The sequence below is a fragment of the Dromiciops gliroides genome, chromosome 1, assembly GCF_019393635.1.
Source record: "Dromiciops gliroides isolate mDroGli1 chromosome 1, mDroGli1.pri, whole genome shotgun sequence".
NCBI classification, from domain to species: Eukaryota; Metazoa; Chordata; class Mammalia; order Microbiotheria; family Microbiotheriidae; genus Dromiciops; species Dromiciops gliroides.
Window position 1 is genome coordinate 29,753,792 of NC_057861.1, and position 18,990 is coordinate 29,772,781.

An 18,990-nucleotide genomic window follows, 5' to 3' on the forward strand; every position below is an offset into this window, starting at 1 on the left:
TATCCACTGTGCCACCTAGCTGCCCCAACAGCTGAGCCTTTTAAAGTAATTAATGATTTGTAGAAAGTACTGCAGCAGCCTTAAGAAGTCCTTATTTAAGGACATCTATGGCAAATGCTTTTGTAATGCCAATTATTGCATTCTGTTTAATGGGTATCTATCCGAGGGTTTTTCTTGAAGTACAGAACATGAATATTTCCATGTTAAAGTTGCACTTTAAATGATCATATCACTGTATATATTTCTGTAGTTTATCCATTTAGCATACTTAGGAAGTAATAGTCAAGAAGTCCAATTCAACAAACATTTATTGAGGATTTAGCAGAGAGAGAAGGAATGCTTATGTAAAATTTACTATTTAATAGCCTTTGGTAGCAAATGCTTTAAAGAAAACTAAAAGAATCCTTATTCTTCTTTTTAGTGACATGAAAGGTTTTAAGTGTCTTGACTACAAATATGAGCTTGGATTATGGATAAATTTTACTGCACAAATATCACTGAAACACTGAACTACATCAAACCAGTTACGTGTTCACAAGCCCAGTTTTGGAATGTTCCCAAATGAGCCAATAAGACAATAGTGAATAACATAGTACTGACCTAAAATTAGTTATGAACAGAATTCACAACCTCCTCCTTTGGCACATGACTGTTAGAATCAACAACTTGGCTTTAGGCCAGTAACTGAAACCAGGACTACAGGACAGGAGTGTCAAATTCACATCAGATTTTCCCCTTGTTCTTCTATCGACATTGACTGCATACACTTATTTAATAAATCTTCATCTCTTTTTTCTTCACTCATGCATGAGTCACAATCATTTGTGAAAGCTGAAAGAAAAAGATAATGTCTAATTAAAAACAGCCACCTGCATTTCATTCTGGAGTCTTAAGGTCATTATAATTACAATCTTCAAAATGATTAGTTAAGCACTCAGAGCAAAACCAACTTTTGCTTGCAAGCCCATGAAGGTATTCCACACTTTGCAAAATGAGACTCCAGGTGTTTATGAGTTCTGCAAAATATGTCCCATTTTTCCACTGGCTCCCATTGTAAAATCTGAGCTCCCTAAATCCCCTGGGGCTGGATACCTCTGGCCAGGAAATGGGGAAGGTAGTTATTAGCCCTATACCATGCATAGCATCTAAAGTTTTACCTGATGAGACTTAGGAATATACTCAGCAGTTTAGTTTTCCCTTCTGGAATTCTTGACTAGATTATTTATGCCATCATTTACTCTCTTGAGGGTAGTGAAATGTTTTTCATACTAGAAATTAGCTAACTCTATACTTGCGACTTGTAGCTTTCCCCCATTCCTTCCTTTTTGATGGGTGCAGTACTTGAAATTTCTAGATTTTCACATTTGTTTTATTCTCCATAGGACACATTTATAAAGCACTTAAAGGTTTACAAAGAGCTTTCTTCACAACTGCTGTGTGAAGCAGTAAGTGGAGGTGTAGATGTCTGTCCCACAGGCATTTTGAATTCATTATCTTCTAAAGGAAAATTCATCATCTCTCCCCAAAACTTGTTCCTTCTCTAACTTCCCTATTTGTTAGCAGCACTGCCATTCCCTTGATCATGCAATAATCTTTTGACTCCTCTCTTTGTTCTTCACGTGGAGTCTGATCTATTCCACTAATTGCCTTTTATGTGCAAAGCACTATGGTACCTTTGGTCTGGTTTCAACAGTTCTTCCTTGTATCCTCTTGTATCTGTTCCCTTCTGACCATTTCTACTGCCCCAACCCTTGTCTAGGATCTCATTACCTTTCACCTTATACTACTGCAAAAATATTTATCCTCTAGCATTTTTCTTCCCAACAGCCTATATAGCACTGTTAATTTAATATTCCTAAGACACAGCTCTGACCACATTGGTTTTTGACTCAAAAACAATCAATGACTTTTTATTGACTGCTGAATAGAATCTAAATTCTTTAGTTTAACATTCAAGGTTCTCCATCTGGCTCCAATCAGCCTTATCTCCTATTATTCTCCCTCACACTTCTGTGCTTTGATGATGTTTTCTTAATGTTGTTGATGACCTGATTCTGGTGGACTTTGCCTCCATGCCTCAGCTGCCTTCTCATGATGAAAGACCCTTCCCTATGGCCTCGTTTCCCATTGGTGACTTCTTCCTAGAACCTCTTATTTTGAGGAAGGGCTTAGGTCATTCATCCTTCACTCTCCTCTCTGCTCCCCTTCTACGTCTAGACTAAACCACCATGCCTCCTACTTTCTCCTCCTCTCCTTCCATTTTCAGCTCCCATTTACTACTAGCTTTCTTCACTCTTTAGAGTGTAAGCTCCTTGAGAGCAGACTTCTTTTTTTCTTTTATTTGTATCCCCAGAACTTAGCACTGTGCCTAGCTCATAATAAGTACTTAAGAAATGTTTTCTTGGGTTGACTTCTCTCCAATCGAATAGCCACTGCCCTAATTCAAGCCATCGTCTCTTGCCTAGGTTACTGCAGTCGCCTCTAACTGGTCTCCCTAAGTTTCTTCACACTCCAATCCATTCTTTTTTCTTTAATTAAATTTTTCCTTTTTTCACTCAATGACTAAAATTTTCAGTCTCCTTCCCATCTTCCTGCTCCCTTTGAGAACAAACCAACACAACCCTGTTATAAACATGTACAGTCAAGGAAAACAAATTCCTTCTTTGGCATGTCCAAAGGAAATATGTCTCAATCTGAATAGTATTTTTTATCCTGAGTCCTCTGGAATCAATGTGTTGATCAGAGTTCTAACATTTCACAGTTGTTTATCTTTACAATAATGTTGTTATTCTATGCCTAGAGGGCTATAAAACTGTGTATACGCTTGGATCCAGCAACATCACTGCTAGGTCTGTATCCCAAAGTGATTTTTTTAAAAGTGGGGGAGTGGAAAGGACCTATATTTACAAAAATATTTATAGCAATTCTTTTTGTGATGGCAATTGAAAATTGAGGGAATGCCTATCAATTGAGGAATGGCTGAACAAATTGCTTAGTCTTCTACTCTATATGTATCATGTATCTACTTCCTTATTTACATGTTGTTTTCCCTATTAATATGCAATCATTATTAATTTTCCCTATTACTATGTAAGCTCTATTAGGGAAAGGATTGTTTTTGTGTTTTTGCATTTATTTATATCCCTAGTACTTAGACCAGTGCCTGGTACTTAATAAATACTTGATTGATTAACCAAACTGGATTTCTAACTGTTCTCTTCCACTCACCCACCCATCCTGAGACACACATTTGCCCCTGCCTCTGCTCCTGTGATTGTCTATGTCTGAAATGCCCTCCCTCCAACTTCTGCCTGTTGCATTCTTAAAGACCTGGCTCAAATATCACTTCCTCTCTGAAAAATTCCCTTATTTTGTTCCACCTCCCTTCCACCCCATTTTTTTGTGCATCTAATCATTCTGTTTTGTATTATAAGAATTTGAATATGTCTTTTATCTTATTAGGCTATACACTTTAAGGCAGAGATCATTATTTTCTTCATCTTTGTATACTGTTGTTGAGTTGTTTCAGTTGTGTCGGATTCTTTATGACTCCTTTTGTTGTATTCTTGGCAAGGATCAGTATCACTCCGGTGAGTGGTTTGCCATTTCCTTCTCCAGTTCATTTTTTACAGATAAGGAAACTGAGGCAAACAGGTTTGTAATTTGCTGGGGGTCACACAGCTAGAAAGTATCTGAGACCCGATTTAAATTCAGGTCTTCCAAAGAATTTGGATCAAGTCCTCATGATAAATCCTAAAAAAAAAAAAAAAATTCAGGTCTTCCTCACTCTAGGTCCCGCTAGCGGCCCTCATCTTTGTATATCCCTCCTTATCTAACATACCTTGCACAGTGTTTGTTGTTGCTCTTGTTCATCCTTTGTTTTCAAAGAGGACCAATGAAAGGTGAATGAATGTAATTACAGCCTGAAAAGTCCTGAAGCTTGAGGCTGCTGATTCTCTCACAGTAGTGTCATCAATTCTGTGTATATCCAGTTTGTTTAGAATAAAGACTATGGGGGCAGCTAGATGGTGCAGTGGATAGAGCACCGGCCCTGGAGTCAGGAGTACCTGAGTTCAAATCCAGCCTCAGACACTTAACACTTACTAGCTGTGTGACCCTGGGCAAGTCACTTAACCCCAACTGCCTCACTTAAAAAAAAAAAAAGAATAAAGACTATCCATAGCAGCAAACTTAAATGTTCACTGAGTGTGGTACAGTGACATTAGAACTGGAGGTCAGAAGAGGAAGTTTAACTTCTCCCTCTGTCACTTACTACCCTTGAGTATAATCTTGGGCAAGATGCTTCATCCCTCTGGACCTCAATTTCCTCATCCTCTAAGTGAGGAGCTGGATCAAATGACCTCAAAGGGCTTTCCAGTTATAGACCAATGATGCTATCATCTTATTCTTGACTCTTACTCCTGGGTTATGTGTTTTCCTTTAAAATTAAACAAAACCACAAATCACATTTATTTTTAATTTATCAAGACGGATAGAAGGAAATTAGCTCCTGCATTCTGAATATATTCTAGAAGAGAAGTCAAACTATATTTCACTGAAATAAAAATGTTTAAGCCTAGTTCCCCATTTTTTTGTCCCAATATCCAATCCTTTTTTTAACTGGGTATTTACCTGGGTATCTGAAAGCTTTGATGGGTCTTGGAAAAATCTTTAGTGACTTACATCTTGCTTTAGGTAGAGGGCCACATTTTAACCTGTAAAGAAGAGAAATACTTTAAAGTTCATCCAATAAAATGTACAGCTACAAGGTGTGTATGGACGCCAATGCAAGCTTTCTTTTGTTAAGCTGCCAGCGACAATCACAGAAGAAGCTAGACCAGCCTTGTGGGATTTAAAAATTATTATTATTATTATTATTATTACTCCAAAGCTCAAAGCTTAGGGTTGTAGCAAAGGTTGAGCACTCAGTCAGTCATCATCCCTTCTTTGCCAAACAAAACCGCTTTAGGGTATTGTTCTCTGTTATCTGATGGAGGATTCCTCCCAGAGCTCATTGCTTCTGCTTTGTCTTTGGATGGTAGTTGTTTCCCATCTTTCAATGACCAACCAGTTTTTGCCATTCAACTCTACATATGTTTATTTTATTTTATTTTATTTTTTAATTTTTTAGCGAGGCAATTGGGGTTAAGTGACTTGCCCAGGGTCACACAGCTAGTGTCAAGTATCTGAGGCTGGATTTGAACTCAGGTACTCCTAAATCCAGGGCCAGTGCTTTATCCACTGCACCACGTAGCTGCCCCTCTACATATGTTTATTAAACATCTCTGTGTAAGGTATCAAGATCAAGCAAGCAGTGGAGCTATGAAGATACAAATGGTATCTGCTCTCAAAGAGTTTACTTTCTACTGGGTACATACAACAAACAGAAAAGTAAATACAAGTTCCAGAGGTAGAGAGTGCTAACAATGGAGGTTATCAGGGGAAGGCCTTGGGTAGGCCATGCCCCCAAATCTGGTTTGGGACAGAGAAAAGGACATTTCCTAGTCTGGACTAACATTTCATATTATAAGAAGGTTTCACCCTGCTTTTGACCCATGTTTTTCTGTTCTAAATTCAACAAATTAAAAGCAACCAGGGGGAGCAGTAGATAAAGCAGCAGCCCTGAATTCAGAAGGACCTGAGTTCAAATCTGGCCTCAGACACTTGACACTTACTAGCTGTGTGACCCTGAGCAAGTCACTTAACCCTCAGTGCCCCACCCAAAAAAAAAAAAGGCAACAAGCAGGATTAGAAATTTAATCCATATTTTAAGGGATTCGATTCCTTCAAAGCAAGTGATGACATACCCTTCTTTGTTCCTCCCTGGTTGCCAGAGAGAATGCTGTATGGCCTGTGTTTCAGTTGATGGTGTAGCTATGATGCTAGAATGCAGTGAGTCCAACCTTTCCAGCTGGTGTCTCCATGTGGTGCAAGGAGAATGCTGCTTCTGGGAATAGCGTGGACTGATCTGGCTTCTGTGATGGGTAGAGATACCTTCAATAGCAATCAAAGTCAGGAGTTAGAATTGCCTCAGGCAAGGCATTATAGGCAACAGGTTAAGAGAAGGGCAATGGCACTGTGGACACTTGCCTGGCTTTTGTGTGTCATGCTGAATCATGTGCATGTACTGTCTCTTCATCAGTGTCTTCAATGAATCTGTGTTATAGATCTTGGTGATGCTGCAGAGATAGCGCTTTTGACCTGTCGTGAATTCTGGATGCTGAAATAGAGAAATTTACAATCCCAGTTACTGAACAGAAAATGAGCAGTTCAGCTTAAGTTTAAAGGAAATGATTCTAGTCAAATCTTCCCCTGGTGCCTCCTTGTGTGTGGCCTGGAGGCCACCCTGGGGTTTTGAAGGCTATGCCAACAAAACATGTCCTCTAGAAGGTAGAAAGGCATCAAATGTGGGCACATCTGTCTGTCACTCAAGGATCAACCTAAGTCCAGAGATGCTTCTTACCACATTGACTGCAGGGTTTGCAATCTTTTTCTAGGGCAAGTCTTAAAAGGGGTGGGGAGGTAGAAGGGAACAAGCATTTATTAGGCACTTACTCTGCACTAAGAGTTTTACAAATATTATCTCATTTAATCCTCACAACAGCCCTGGAAGGTGGATGCTATTATGATTCTCATTTTTTTTTCTTTCTTTCTTTTTTTTTTTGCAGGCAATGGGGGTTAAGTGACTTGCCCAGGGTCACACAGCTAGTAAGTGTCAAGTGTCTCAGGCTGGATTTGAACTCAGGTACTCCTGAATCCAGGACCGGTGCCTTAACCACTGCACCATCTAGCTGCCCCTATGATTCTCGTTTTACAGTTGAAGAAACTATGGCAGAGTAAGTGAATTGTGCAATGTCACCCAGCTAGTGAATGTCTGAGACCAAAACTGGACTCAAGTCTTCCTGACTCCAGGCCCACTACTCTATTCACTGCCCCACCAGCTGTTTCTAAAATGATCTTGAAGGTCATTCATCTTTTAAGTCATAGAAGGATTATGGCTGATATTAACAAGAGGGAGTCCCTACTATGATGAAATTACAGAAGTATTGAAGGAAATATGCTGTAAGGTCTAAAATTCTATCTGTGATGTCTAAAATCTAATGAGTGGTCGCCTTAAATTAGAAGCTTTAGCAAGAGTTTAGCCTTTTAAGTATTTACTAAAGTGTATTAGAAGCTAATGGAAAGAGTGAGAGAGGAAAACCCTAATTTGGATCTATCCAGTATAGCCAGAGAGGAAAAACTTGCCCTTCCCTAACAGCCCACGTGAAGTTCTCCCTATTCTCCCTGTCTCTGCTGCCAAGCCAAAGTCCGGAAACGAAAAGACCCGCTTCTCAGTGGTTTCTCCCAGAAGCCCTCTGTGAAACAGGAAACAAGGCTGTTCACACACACAACTCCAAGCTAATTGGCTGGTAGCTCTGATGGACACGATCCACAGGCAGTAGACACAACTTCCTGATGCCAATCTGACCTTTGAAACCCCAGAAAGGTCACTTCCGGATGCTAAGTTACATGCTTTCTTTTCATGGTGGAGCTTCCCTGTAATATCTTTCTCAGCAGGCTGGTAGTGCTCTGATTCTCACAGTGCCTATATCCATTAGATGTGTATATACACATATATACATACATATATGTGTATATATACATACACATGTCTATTTGTATATACACACATGTCCGTGCTTATATTTACATATCTCTTTATATCTACAAACACATGTGTATACATATACACATATACATACATATATGTGAGTTTTTGAGTGGGGTAATGCAGCAAACACTGCATAGATATCAATATAAGAGGGATAAATGGTCACCGGCCTTGGTTTTCTACTAGTATCCTCAAAAACATCAGGAGCAAGTAAAGAAGTCTCATACAGGGGCAGCTAGGTGGTGCAGTGGATAAACCACCAGCCCTGGATTCAGGAGGACCTGAGTTCAAATCCGGTCTCAGACACTTGACACTAGCTGTGTGACCCTGGGCAAGTCACTTAATCCCCATTGCCCCCCACCCAAAAGTCTCACAACACATTCAGTAGAACTTCTGTGACAAACTTCAAGGAGTTTGGACAAGAATTGCAGTGTATGGGTTGGAATGTGCATTGACTAGAGAGAACATATCCACATCAAGGAGATCACAGAGCCACTTGAATATTCTTGTTTAAAAAAAAAAAGTTCACGCAGACTCCCCCAGTTTACAGAAAATCTTCAGTAACTCTCTTAACCCTCCTGGCTACATAGCATTGAATGCACAGGACAGCTGGGAGCTTTGCTGAGCAGTGCAAAGAATTAAATTATATTAGAAATAATTATTTGCTGCCTGATTTCTTGTCAGTTTGCTCTAATTATTTTTGAGGGTCAGGGAAACTGAGCTATAGTCCTTTCCTCTTCTCTCCTCTCCTCTTCTTCCTTCTCCCTCTCTCCTTCTCCTTCTCTCTCTCTTTCTCTCTCCCTCTCTCCTCCTTCTCTTTCTCTCTCTCTCCCTCTCTCCTTCTCCTTCTCTTTCTCTCTCTCTCTCTCAATCTCTATCTCCCTCTCCTCCCTACCCCCATATAACTAGCTTAGACTTTTAAATTGGAAGCCATTACCTTCTCTGGACATTTTGCCATCAGTAGGATACACTTTCCTAGGACACCTTGAGCCCTGGTCCTAATTCCCCATTGAGAAAAAGAAACAAAACCAAACTAGGACAGTCAGAGCTCAGAAGAAGAAATAAATAATGAGTTTTCTCACAGAGAAGCTACAGTGTTGCAAGCTTTAAGAGGAATGTATTCATCTGAAAAATATTTATTGACTACCTGCTGTATGTATAGGATTTACCTTGATTCAACAAACATTTATAAAGCATTTACTATGTGCAAGGCACTATGGTAGACATTGGAGATACAAAGACAATTTTTAAAAAATTAATCTCTGGGGGGCAGCTAGGTGGTACAGTGGATAAAGTACCAGCCCTAGATTCAGGAGTACCTGAGTTCAAATTTGGCCTCAGACACTTGACACTTACTAGCTGTGTGACCCTGGGCAAGTCACTTAACCCTCATTGCCCCACAAAAATTAATAAATAGATGAATGAAGGAATGAATGAACAAACAAACAAATAAATAAATGAAATAAAATAAACAAATTAAAATTAGTCTCTGCCCCTCGGGAAGTATATGTCCTTCTGGGTGCTTCAGGTTGCTGTGCTAAGTACAAATACCCTTCTGGAGGGTCTGGTTCTCACTTTTCAGTACCTTGCCCTTGAAATTCCATGTTCTTCAGCCAAAAGCCCAGCCGCAGTACAGAAGACCGCTAGTTTCTAATAAAATTTCCCTTTCCCACTAAGCATACCTTGAGAAATGGTGCATTCATCGATTTAGGAATGTGAACAGTTTGGAGCTGAGGTGTGGTCCATAACTCCCGCAGCCTGGCTATATGTGGTTCTATTTTTTGTTCTTCAATTCTATCTGTGGCACAAGAGGATATTAACATAAAAATGTCATGGACGAAGAAAATAATGCAGTAACCTAATCAGGAAGACCTGTAAACATAGAAATGCCCCCCAAGGATCCTGGGAGAGAGCTGATCTTGGCAGTTTCTACATATCAGACAATTTATACCTGTAAGCCAACTTTGGTGCATTCAAACAACTTAAAATATACACAGTTGGATACTTAAGTAGGAATTTTAAAATAGGCAATATTCAAGTGTGAGCCCTAGGCAAAAAAGAACAATTAGGTTTTGGGCTAGATCACCCACAATGGATTTGAATAATACAAGTAATACCTGCATTCCTGCCATAAATATTAGGGTTAAAAATTATACTTATATAATAGGCTTTAAGGCCAGGCTCACAAGAACAACATAGCAATCCCTAAGTGCCAAATTCCCTTGTCTATTTCCAATGTGTGCTGATTAATGTAAAACTTAGCCCCAGAAATAATTTCACTAGGAGAGTAATTGACATTAAAAAACAAAACAGGGGCAGCTAGGTGGCTCAGTGGATAAAGCACCGGCCTTGGATTCAGGAGGACCTGAGTTGAAATCCCACCTTAGACACTTGACATTTACTAGCTGTGTGACCCTGGGCAAGTCACTTAACCCCAATTGCCTCACAAAAAAAAAAGAGAGAGAAACAAAACAAAAATTTATTTTAAAATTACCATAATACTTTCAAAATAAAAGGAAACAAATTTGCTCCAATTCCCAAGAAAAATTTGGAGAGCCAAGGGCAAGGTTCCTTTGGAAAACCACCACAGAATCATAGAAAACTCAGGGTGAGAAGAGTATTGAAAGACCATCAAGTCCAACCAGTGCCTAGACTACAAAATCCTTTGCAAGCGGGCACTCAGCCTCTTCACTTGGGGCAGCCCATTGCACTGTGGGATACCTTTCATTGTCCCTCCATTAAGTCTGTATTTGCCACTTGGCAACTTCTACCCTTTGGTTCTTGGTCCTGCCCTCTGATTTACAATACCTCCTCCATGGGGCAGCTATCTGAAGACAGCTCCTGTGTCCTTGCTAGTCTTCTTGAAGTTAAACAGTCTTGTTTCTTACCTGGTAGAGTAGGCCGACAGCATGCACACCCAAAACACCACTTCTCGTTTTAAGTTAAGGGGGAAAAGTTATCCTCTAAGCACATCTTGACTTTTCACATCTTGACTTTCCTCATGGAGATTTCCATATATCATGGGTGGGCATAAAAAATTAAGTGGGAATTTGGGGGGAGCCTTTTAGAAGCCACAGATGACACAAGAAGGCCAGCAGATGACACAGAAAAAGTTTAGAAATTCAGAAATGCAAAAAAAGTATGTATAGTATTGCATAATATCAACATATTTTTTCTTTTAATACCATAATAATTCAGATTTCTTCTCTGGTATGAAGGTAGGGCCAAAAAATTTTACTTGGATTTTCCAGAAATGTGGAAGGGATAACTGTATTCAATTGTGTATTCTTTCCTGCAGGATACAGACTACACTTGGCCTCTGAGCTTCAGATAATAAAAAATCAGTTCTCTTTGGTTCCAGATGTTAACTTTTAGAATATAGTATTTTGGGTGGGGGGGGAGAAGGTGTTGCCTGCAAGGAAGATCAACAGAAGGGAAAAGACTCTGCTGGATAGTTCTTTGGCTGTCTTCAAGACAAAGCTGGAAGGCTATTCTAAAGCACTGCTTCAAAAGCAAAAACAAAAAAGCCTCCCAACTCCAGCCCACTGTGTGAGTAGTTACAGGCAAATTGTCCTCTTTGAACTATCTTAATTATACTTATTATCAGCTCTGTATGCTGTACTTACCCGGACATTCTGGATTCTGGTAACAAGGATGCCCAGCTGATCTGTTAAAAATAAAGAACATAAATAGCAGCCTATAATCACCAGCACTTCTGTAGGACCAGAAAAAGGAGAGAAAGGAAAGGAAAGGTCATTTGGCTAACTGTACTTGCTGCTTCTTCTCTGGTCCCATTTCTCTTGGGCTTCGCCCACACCTCAGTATTTCCTCAGCACAATCGTTATCTCTCAGATGATAATGCTCTCACAGGATGTCTCAAAGTGACTTGGTTGAGGTGTTTTGTTTTGTTTTATTTTGACCTTTCCTATAAAATCTATCCATCAATAAGTGTCTGTTGGGGGCAGCTAGGTGGTGCAGTGGATAGAGCACTGGCCCTGGATTCAGGAGGACCTGAGTTCAAATCCAGCCTCAGACACTTGACACTTACTAGCTGTGTGACCCTGGGCAAGTCACTTAACCCCAATTGCCTCACCAATAATAATAATAATAATAATAATAATAATAATAATAATAATAATAATAATGTGTCTGTTAAATTTTGACCATTCTTATAAAATCTATCCATCAATAAGTGTCTGCTATGAGTCAGCCACCACACTTAGTCACTGGAGCTACAAATACAAAGCTCAAACAGTCCTTCCCTGGGAGTTTACAATCAAGCCAGGGGAAATAAACATGTGCATTTCTCAGGATATACAAATTACGTCAAAAGTGATTTTGATGGGGGGCAGCTAGGTGGCACAGTGGATAAAGCACTGATTCTGGATTCAAGAGAACCTGAGTTCAAATTTGGCCTCAGACACTTGACACTTACTAGCTGTGTGACCTTGGGCAAATCACTTAACCCTCAATGCCCTGCCCCCCCCCCAAAAAAAGTGATTTTGATGGGAAGGTACTAGCAGTTGAGGGGAGCAGGAAAGGCTTCATACAAAAGGTAGAATTTAAGCTGACTCTTGAAGGAGACTAGGGATTCTGGGAGATAGAGGTAATGAGAGACTGCATTAGAGTCACGGGAGACAAGCCAAGCAAAGATGGAGGTGCATTCTATGCGAGAGGAACAGTGTGAAGGCTAGTTTGACTAGATTGTAGAATGCAGAAAGGGGAGTATTATATAATGATGTTGGTAAGGTAGGTTAGTGGTTGGCACATAGTAGGTGCTTATTAAATAGTTAGTAATTTAATTAATTTTAAATTAAATTAATTTAATTTAAATATTTGTTAATTGATTGATTGACTCTGAGGCATTTAAAGCTTACTAGCTCTGTGACCCTGGGCAAGTCACTTAACCTCATTGCCCTGCAAAAAAAAAAAAAAGAAGAAACTATTTCCTATTTATTCTATATATGGCTTTTCTGTACATGTTTGTTTGCTCGTGAGTTGCATTAGACTTGAATTTCATTAGACTGTGAGTTCCTTGAAGACAGGAACTGTCTTTTGACTCTTTTTTGTCCCCATTGCTTAGCACAGTACCTACCTAGCATATAGTAAGTGCTTAATAAATGCTTACTGGATAACTGCTGTTTCCCTAACTGCCATTCCATCTCCCATCTAAAACAACGACCATAGCTAGCACTTCTATAGCATTTTAAGGTTTGCAAAACACTTTACAAATATCTCATTCTAGCTTCAGAATACCCCTGCAAGGTAGGTGCTATTATTATTCCCATTTTACAGATGAGAAAAATAAGGCAAATAGAAGTTAAATGAGTTGCTCAGTCATACAACTTAAGAATATCTAAAGCTACATTTGAACTCAGGTCTTCCTGAATCGTGATTCAGCACTGTATCCACTGTGCCAGCTGACTTCCTTTGTTCTCTTTCTTCCCTTCCCCCTCTTAGGGTGCTCAGCTCCTTGCAAGGGTCATTCCTTCTACCTCCTACAGAAGACTTTCTTGTGATTTCCTCAACTTAAAATAAAATTTTTTTGTATTTACTTACTCTGTGTGTGTGTGTGTGTGTGTGTGGACTGCTATCGGAAGGGATTATTGACTGAAAATATAAAAAGCCTTTCTAAAAATGAACAGTTGAGTTAGTATAGGTGGGAACTTTTACATACATTTCCTCCAGGCAAAATAAGCCAATGAGTGCCCAAGATAGATAACTCTCTCCTACCATCACCCTGTGAAAAACAAAGCGGGAATAGTGTGTTCTTCTCAGGGAAACCCTATCTTGGTCGTATAGTTCATTATTTCCCTAGTGTCTAGATTACAGCCAGTCCTTTTTAAATTTCAGGGACACACGGGCTATACCATAAATCTTAGCGTCCACCCCCACCCCTCCCAGCATGAGCTCATGATCAGCTAATGAGCAGAGTATGCTATACATCTTGCCGTTTTCTGACTGGGTTAGATGTCGTGTATAGATTGTATGTCCTGATGACCAGTCAGTGGGAGTCGGACAGGGGTGGGAGGGGGTATTGCATTAGGAACATACATAATACTTGCTTCAGAACTTGCACAGGCGCACTTACCATATCCCCTCTCCGGACTCCAGTTATTTATTTTGAGTAGGTGGTCTTTTTTTTTTCTTCAAGGCAATGAGGGTTAAATGACTTGCCCAGGGTCACACAGCCAGTAAGTGTCAAGTGTCTGAGGCCGGATTTGAACTCAAGTCCTCCTGAATCCAAGGCCAGTGCTTTATCCACTGTGCCACCACCTGCCCCCTGAGTAGGTGGCCTTTTGTCCCAATCAACCCCTACCTTGTTCTCTCTGAATTCAACCAGTACTTACTGAGCTTCTTTACCCCTTTCCTACCTCCCCCAAGAATATAAGCTCCTTGAGGCCAGGGACTATTTATTTCATTTGGTGTCTTTGCTCCTAGTACAATAACTGGAACTTAGGAGCTACTTAATAACTGTGAATTAAAGTCTGGAGCAATGTATCAGCTGCAAAATAAATAGAAAGCATTATCCCTGCCCTACAGAAGCTTATAATCTAATTGAAGACTGATTTGCATTACGGTTAGTTAGTTAAGGGACACACTGATACTGGCTGTATATTATATGCAAGTGGAGTTCATCGACAATGATGACATCAGTGTTGTCTGAGATAATCACAGAATATCACCAAAGTACCTCCATATCAAACCAGTCCAGTGTCTTTGCCAAGAACACCCCAAACGGGGTCACGAAGAGTTGACCATGACTCAGACAACTCAACAATAGCAATAACAACATCTCTGCTTTGAGGAAAGGGGAGTGGGGCAAAGCGAAGGCTTAGAGCTCTTGGGAGAGTCTTCTCAACAAGGCCTTTTGCTTGCCCTCTTCAAGGTCTGAAAATTGCTGGGCTCCATTTATTGTTCATCTGAAGCTTTGAGCCTTGTCAAAACTGAAAAACTGCCTGTGGGCCTTGGACTTGCATCCAGTACCATTTACCATTTTTATAACATTCTAAATGGACAAGCAACCCAAATATAAAAGGTCACACAAATAATAAATTTTTTTCATTAAAAAATGTGAAGAATGGAAGGAAATTCCTATCACAACAATGGACGGGGAAAGCATTCATAACCAAACAATGTATAGCAGAGATTACATAAAACAAAACGGACACTTTTCACTGTTTAAGATTGGAAAGCTTTTGCACAAAAAATGCAACTTAAATAAATAAGAAAAGGTTAGTGGGAAAAACATCTTTGCACCAACCATCTCTGAGAAAATTTACACACAAGATGTAAAGAGGAGGCATATAAATATGTAAGACTTTGTATGTGGATTACATATATGTAATCATACATATATGTTGTTATAAATTATAAGGATAGTAGTAATAGTAGGCTTCCCACCAGTCACGGACGACCATAGATCAGCGCCTTGAAGAGCCACAGGCCACAGTGTGGCTATGCAGTCCGATAGGGGAGCTGTAGCTCCTGCCGCAACAAGGACATCGGAAAACTGCACTCTCTGTTGCCCGCTGGATACATATATACATATATAATTTTTCAATATATAAATGGTTAAAGGATATGAACGGTTTTCAGAAGAAGAAATGAAAACTGTTAACAACTATATGAACGAATTCTCCAAATTACATATAAAAGAAATTAAAATTCAAACAAGGACCAGGGCCCCACTCCCGACTCTCTAGACTCCCTTCCCTATGATGCCAGAGCAGCCTTCTTACTTGGAGAGATTTCCCACCAGCCCTTCTGATACCCTGGAGGATCATTCCACCTCTGCAGCCCCTTCCAAGGTTGGAACTTCCATTTCAAGGAAAGTGCCCAAGTCTACCGTGTTTGGTCCTTCATTTCTCCCTGGGTGCCACTCCTTGAGAACAGGTACTGCTTGCATATTCCCAGCATTTAGCCCAGTGCCTGGCACACAGTAAGCACTTAATAAATGTTGGTGGAATTACTGTCTGATTTCACCTCATATCCATCAAAATGGCCAAGATATTGGTAGAAAATACTGGAGGAACCACAAGAAGACAGGTACACTAACACACTCTAGGTGGATCTGTGAACTGGCCTAGCTATTGCAAAAAACCATTTGGAATTATACAAAAACAAAACAAAAAGTCACTAAAATGTTCAGAACGTTTGATGTAGCAATCTTGCTATTTGGCATATACCCCAAGGAAAGTCAGAGATGGCAAGGCAAAGTCCTATATATGCCCCCAATATTCACAGCAACACTTTCAGAGTAGCAAAGCAAATCTAAAGAAAGTGGAAGCCACTGGGAAATGGCTGAACAAATGGTGGTATAAGAACGTCATAGACTATTACTGCCCCATGCATTATGACAAGTATGTGAATTTGGAGAGACATGACTTCCCTATTTGAACTGTAGAAATTGATACAAAGTAAAGAAAGCAGAACCAAGAGAACAGTGAGCATAATGACTACAATAAAATAAGTGAACACAATTCTAAGACATAAAAATCTAGACTGAATGCAACAACCAATCACAGTCCCAGAAGACTAATGATGAAATTAATATATTTCTCTCTTCTGAGCACAGACGTTGGAGGTGCAAAATGTTGTGTAAAGTGTAAGAAACAGTCACTTTATGAGTTTGTTTTGTGGAACTGTTTTTAATAAAAGGTATCAATAAAATTTTTAAAAGAAGAAAAATACCTATAGGCCATGGAATATGGAATTTTCTGATGTTACAAATATTTGCATTTACTTTTAAGTAAATATTAAAAGGTATTCCTTTATATACATATGCTCATGTTGTCATGGAGGATGTTCCACAGAGGGTCCAAATGGAAGAGGGATTCATTGCCTATAAATGGTGAGTTCTACCAGATTCTACTGTTTGTGGATAACATTGTCCTGATTATGTCAAAACCCAGAACGCTAAAACAAAACAAAGACAAAAACAGAACAAAATAAAAATAAAAAACTCCAAGCCCAATTATCACTCAAAAGAGGTCAGCATAATAATCTATACAGGAAAAAACACATTGATGAAAAATGTCTACTGTTCAAACTGTGACATGTAGTTAGATGGTTAGTATATCTTGTATAGGAAGGGGAGACAGACAGTGAGCTGGGCCCAGAGGGGAATAAGTGGGAGAGAGTGTAAGCTTCTACTACAGTGTAGTGAAAGGGGAATTCTTTGTTTTTAAAATTTGTATCTTAGTGCCTGGCATATTACTAAACACTTGTTGAGGGACTAGATTGGATTATGTTTTTGAAATTCTACAATGTTTAAATATCGTAAGATCTCTCTCTCTCTCTCTCTCTCCCTTCCTCCCTCCCTCCCTCTCTCTCTCTCTCTCTCATATGCATGCTCTTCATGCTCTTACAAACACACACACCCTTTTTTTTTTTAACACAAATGTTCTCCCACTGTTACCAATGAGTGGTAAATCTTGGAACACAACAATCTCTAATGGATCACAGTAGTTGGTGACTCCAAGGACAATGGAAAAGACAAATAGGCTAAGTCAGCTGCAATATTAGGACCTATACACAAGAAGTGGTATAAAGAATATAATCCAGGAAAATATAATCAGAAAAGGAAATGGGCTAGCCATGTATTGAGTGAGGAATGAATGACTCTAAGACTACCAGCAAATAAAAAATATGTATTTTTAAAAAGGCAGAAAGGAAGACCTTCTGCACACTGGACATCCTCAGTCAGTCAATAAACATCTATTAAGCAAATGCAGAAGAATGGGTGGATCGTTTGGATGGGATGTTATCTATAACAATAGAAGTAATTCTCCCGTCATTGAGGTAACATCTTTAACTAAGCACTAACATATTATAAAGTCTCACTAGGCATATGTCGAATCTAGAGCTGGACCTAGGGACCTGAAGGGTAACCTAGTTTAACCTTCTCCATGACTACGTAGGCCTTTCAATATAAAGGAATAAATTTCAAAATGATTTTAAACACAAACACAAGTAAATTTAAGATTGTGAAATTCCACATTCCACGACCCAAAGGTGGTTTTATAGGTATTTTTTCTTTCTAAAGTTCTATTGGTGCCTTTTGTTTTTAATCCCACTCATTTATTTATAAGGATGAGGACACTGAAGCTCTCCTCCCTTCCTACTCCAGAAGCCTTGTTTATCCCTGGACTGAGCTACCTGGAGGTCTTAAAGGCATAAACCTTTGGTTCGCAAGACGAAAAGTCCCATGGAATGGAATCAGGAGTCAACTAAAACTAACCCATTTATTTTTTCATTCATTCAGCAAACATTTAATGAATGGGTGAAATATAATAAAAAACTATTTCAAAACGAGTTCACCGGTTATTATCTCTTCTCTTACATTAGGATTTGCTTCATTTTCTAGAAGGCAAAAGAAATACACATCTGATGTCGCACAACCCGCCCCAGGGAGCAGAACCCAGGCGTCTAGCCTCCCAGGCTATTGTCTTAAAGCCCCTAGGGGTTTCTATACCACTCTAATCGAACCTGGCCATCCTTGCCTTTCTTCTGGGGAAAATGTAGCCTCGTAGCCCAGCGCCCCCTCGGGGTAGAAGCCTCCGCCGTGGCGTGGCACCCACCCAGGTGAGTCATTGCACCAAACGCCTCCGAGGATGCTGGGAGCCTTCCCCCAACCCCAGGTCCCCCCTCCCTACCATGAGTCACGCTGTCCTCTCCCCATCCTCGTCCCAGCAGCAAAGGATGCTCGCCCGCCCTCAGCAAGAACCCCCTCCTCCCTCTTCGCCCGTGGCTTTTCCATCCGTGGCCAGTTGCCCTCCGCCCTCTGGGCAGGGCAGAAGAGAGAGATTGCCTGGCCCCCACCCATCTCTCCATGCTAGCCTTCGGGGCCCCCAGCCTCACCCGCCGCTCCCGGCTGCAGTGGACAGCTCCGACGCTGGGCCGCCCTCCTCCACCCAGAGAGGCATCTGCATCTGGCCCGGCATCTTCTCCGAGGAGTCCCCGACGGCGACGTCCAATGCAGGGAGAGACGGAGGAAGGCTTGCCCCGATCCCTCTCCCGGCTTCAAGAGGCGTGCGTCAGGCCGGGGAGATGTTGGGTTGACGGGACACAGAGCCCCCACTCCAGCAACCTGTTTGTCTGGCTCCTTCCCTCGCTCCCACTCCTCCCGGGGCTCCCTCTGGCTGGGTTCTGGCGGGGCAGCGGGAACGCTGGCTAGGCGTGGGACGCTGACGAGGGGCACGTTTACATCTTTCGGGGCTGAGGATGCCCCGCAAACGGGAGGAGCTCACGCATCCTAAGCAGGCGATGACGCCCCGTGCATCCTAAGCACGGACGTGTGGGCACGCCCCTTTACAGGATCCCTTAGCTGGTGTAAT

At 40.7% G+C, this 18,990-nt stretch overlaps 1 protein-coding gene across 2 annotated transcripts; it reads right to left on the reverse strand.

The window, feature by feature from the left end:
• Positions 1-153: 153 nt before the first annotated feature.
• FAM216A (family with sequence similarity 216 member A) lies at positions 154-18,989 on the reverse strand. Of its 2 annotated transcripts, none has more exons than XM_043986334.1 (7): positions 18,515-18,989; positions 11,278-11,318; positions 9,334-9,449; positions 6,091-6,220; positions 5,808-5,994; positions 4,633-4,715; positions 154-831 (listed from the first exon to the last, which is right to left on the reverse strand). In XM_043986334.1, the coding sequence occupies exons 1-7, from the start codon at positions 18,595-18,597 to the stop codon at positions 719-721; spliced, it is 753 nt and encodes a 250-aa protein (XP_043842269.1). In that variant the 5' UTR covers positions 18,598-18,989; the 3' UTR covers positions 154-718. The 2 variants fall into 2 exon arrangements, with proteins under 2 accessions (XP_043842269.1, XP_043842277.1); XM_043986342.1 differs by lacking the exon at positions 18,515-18,989 and adding an exon at positions 18,143-18,253.
• Between the last annotated feature and the right edge of the window lies 1 nt (position 18,990).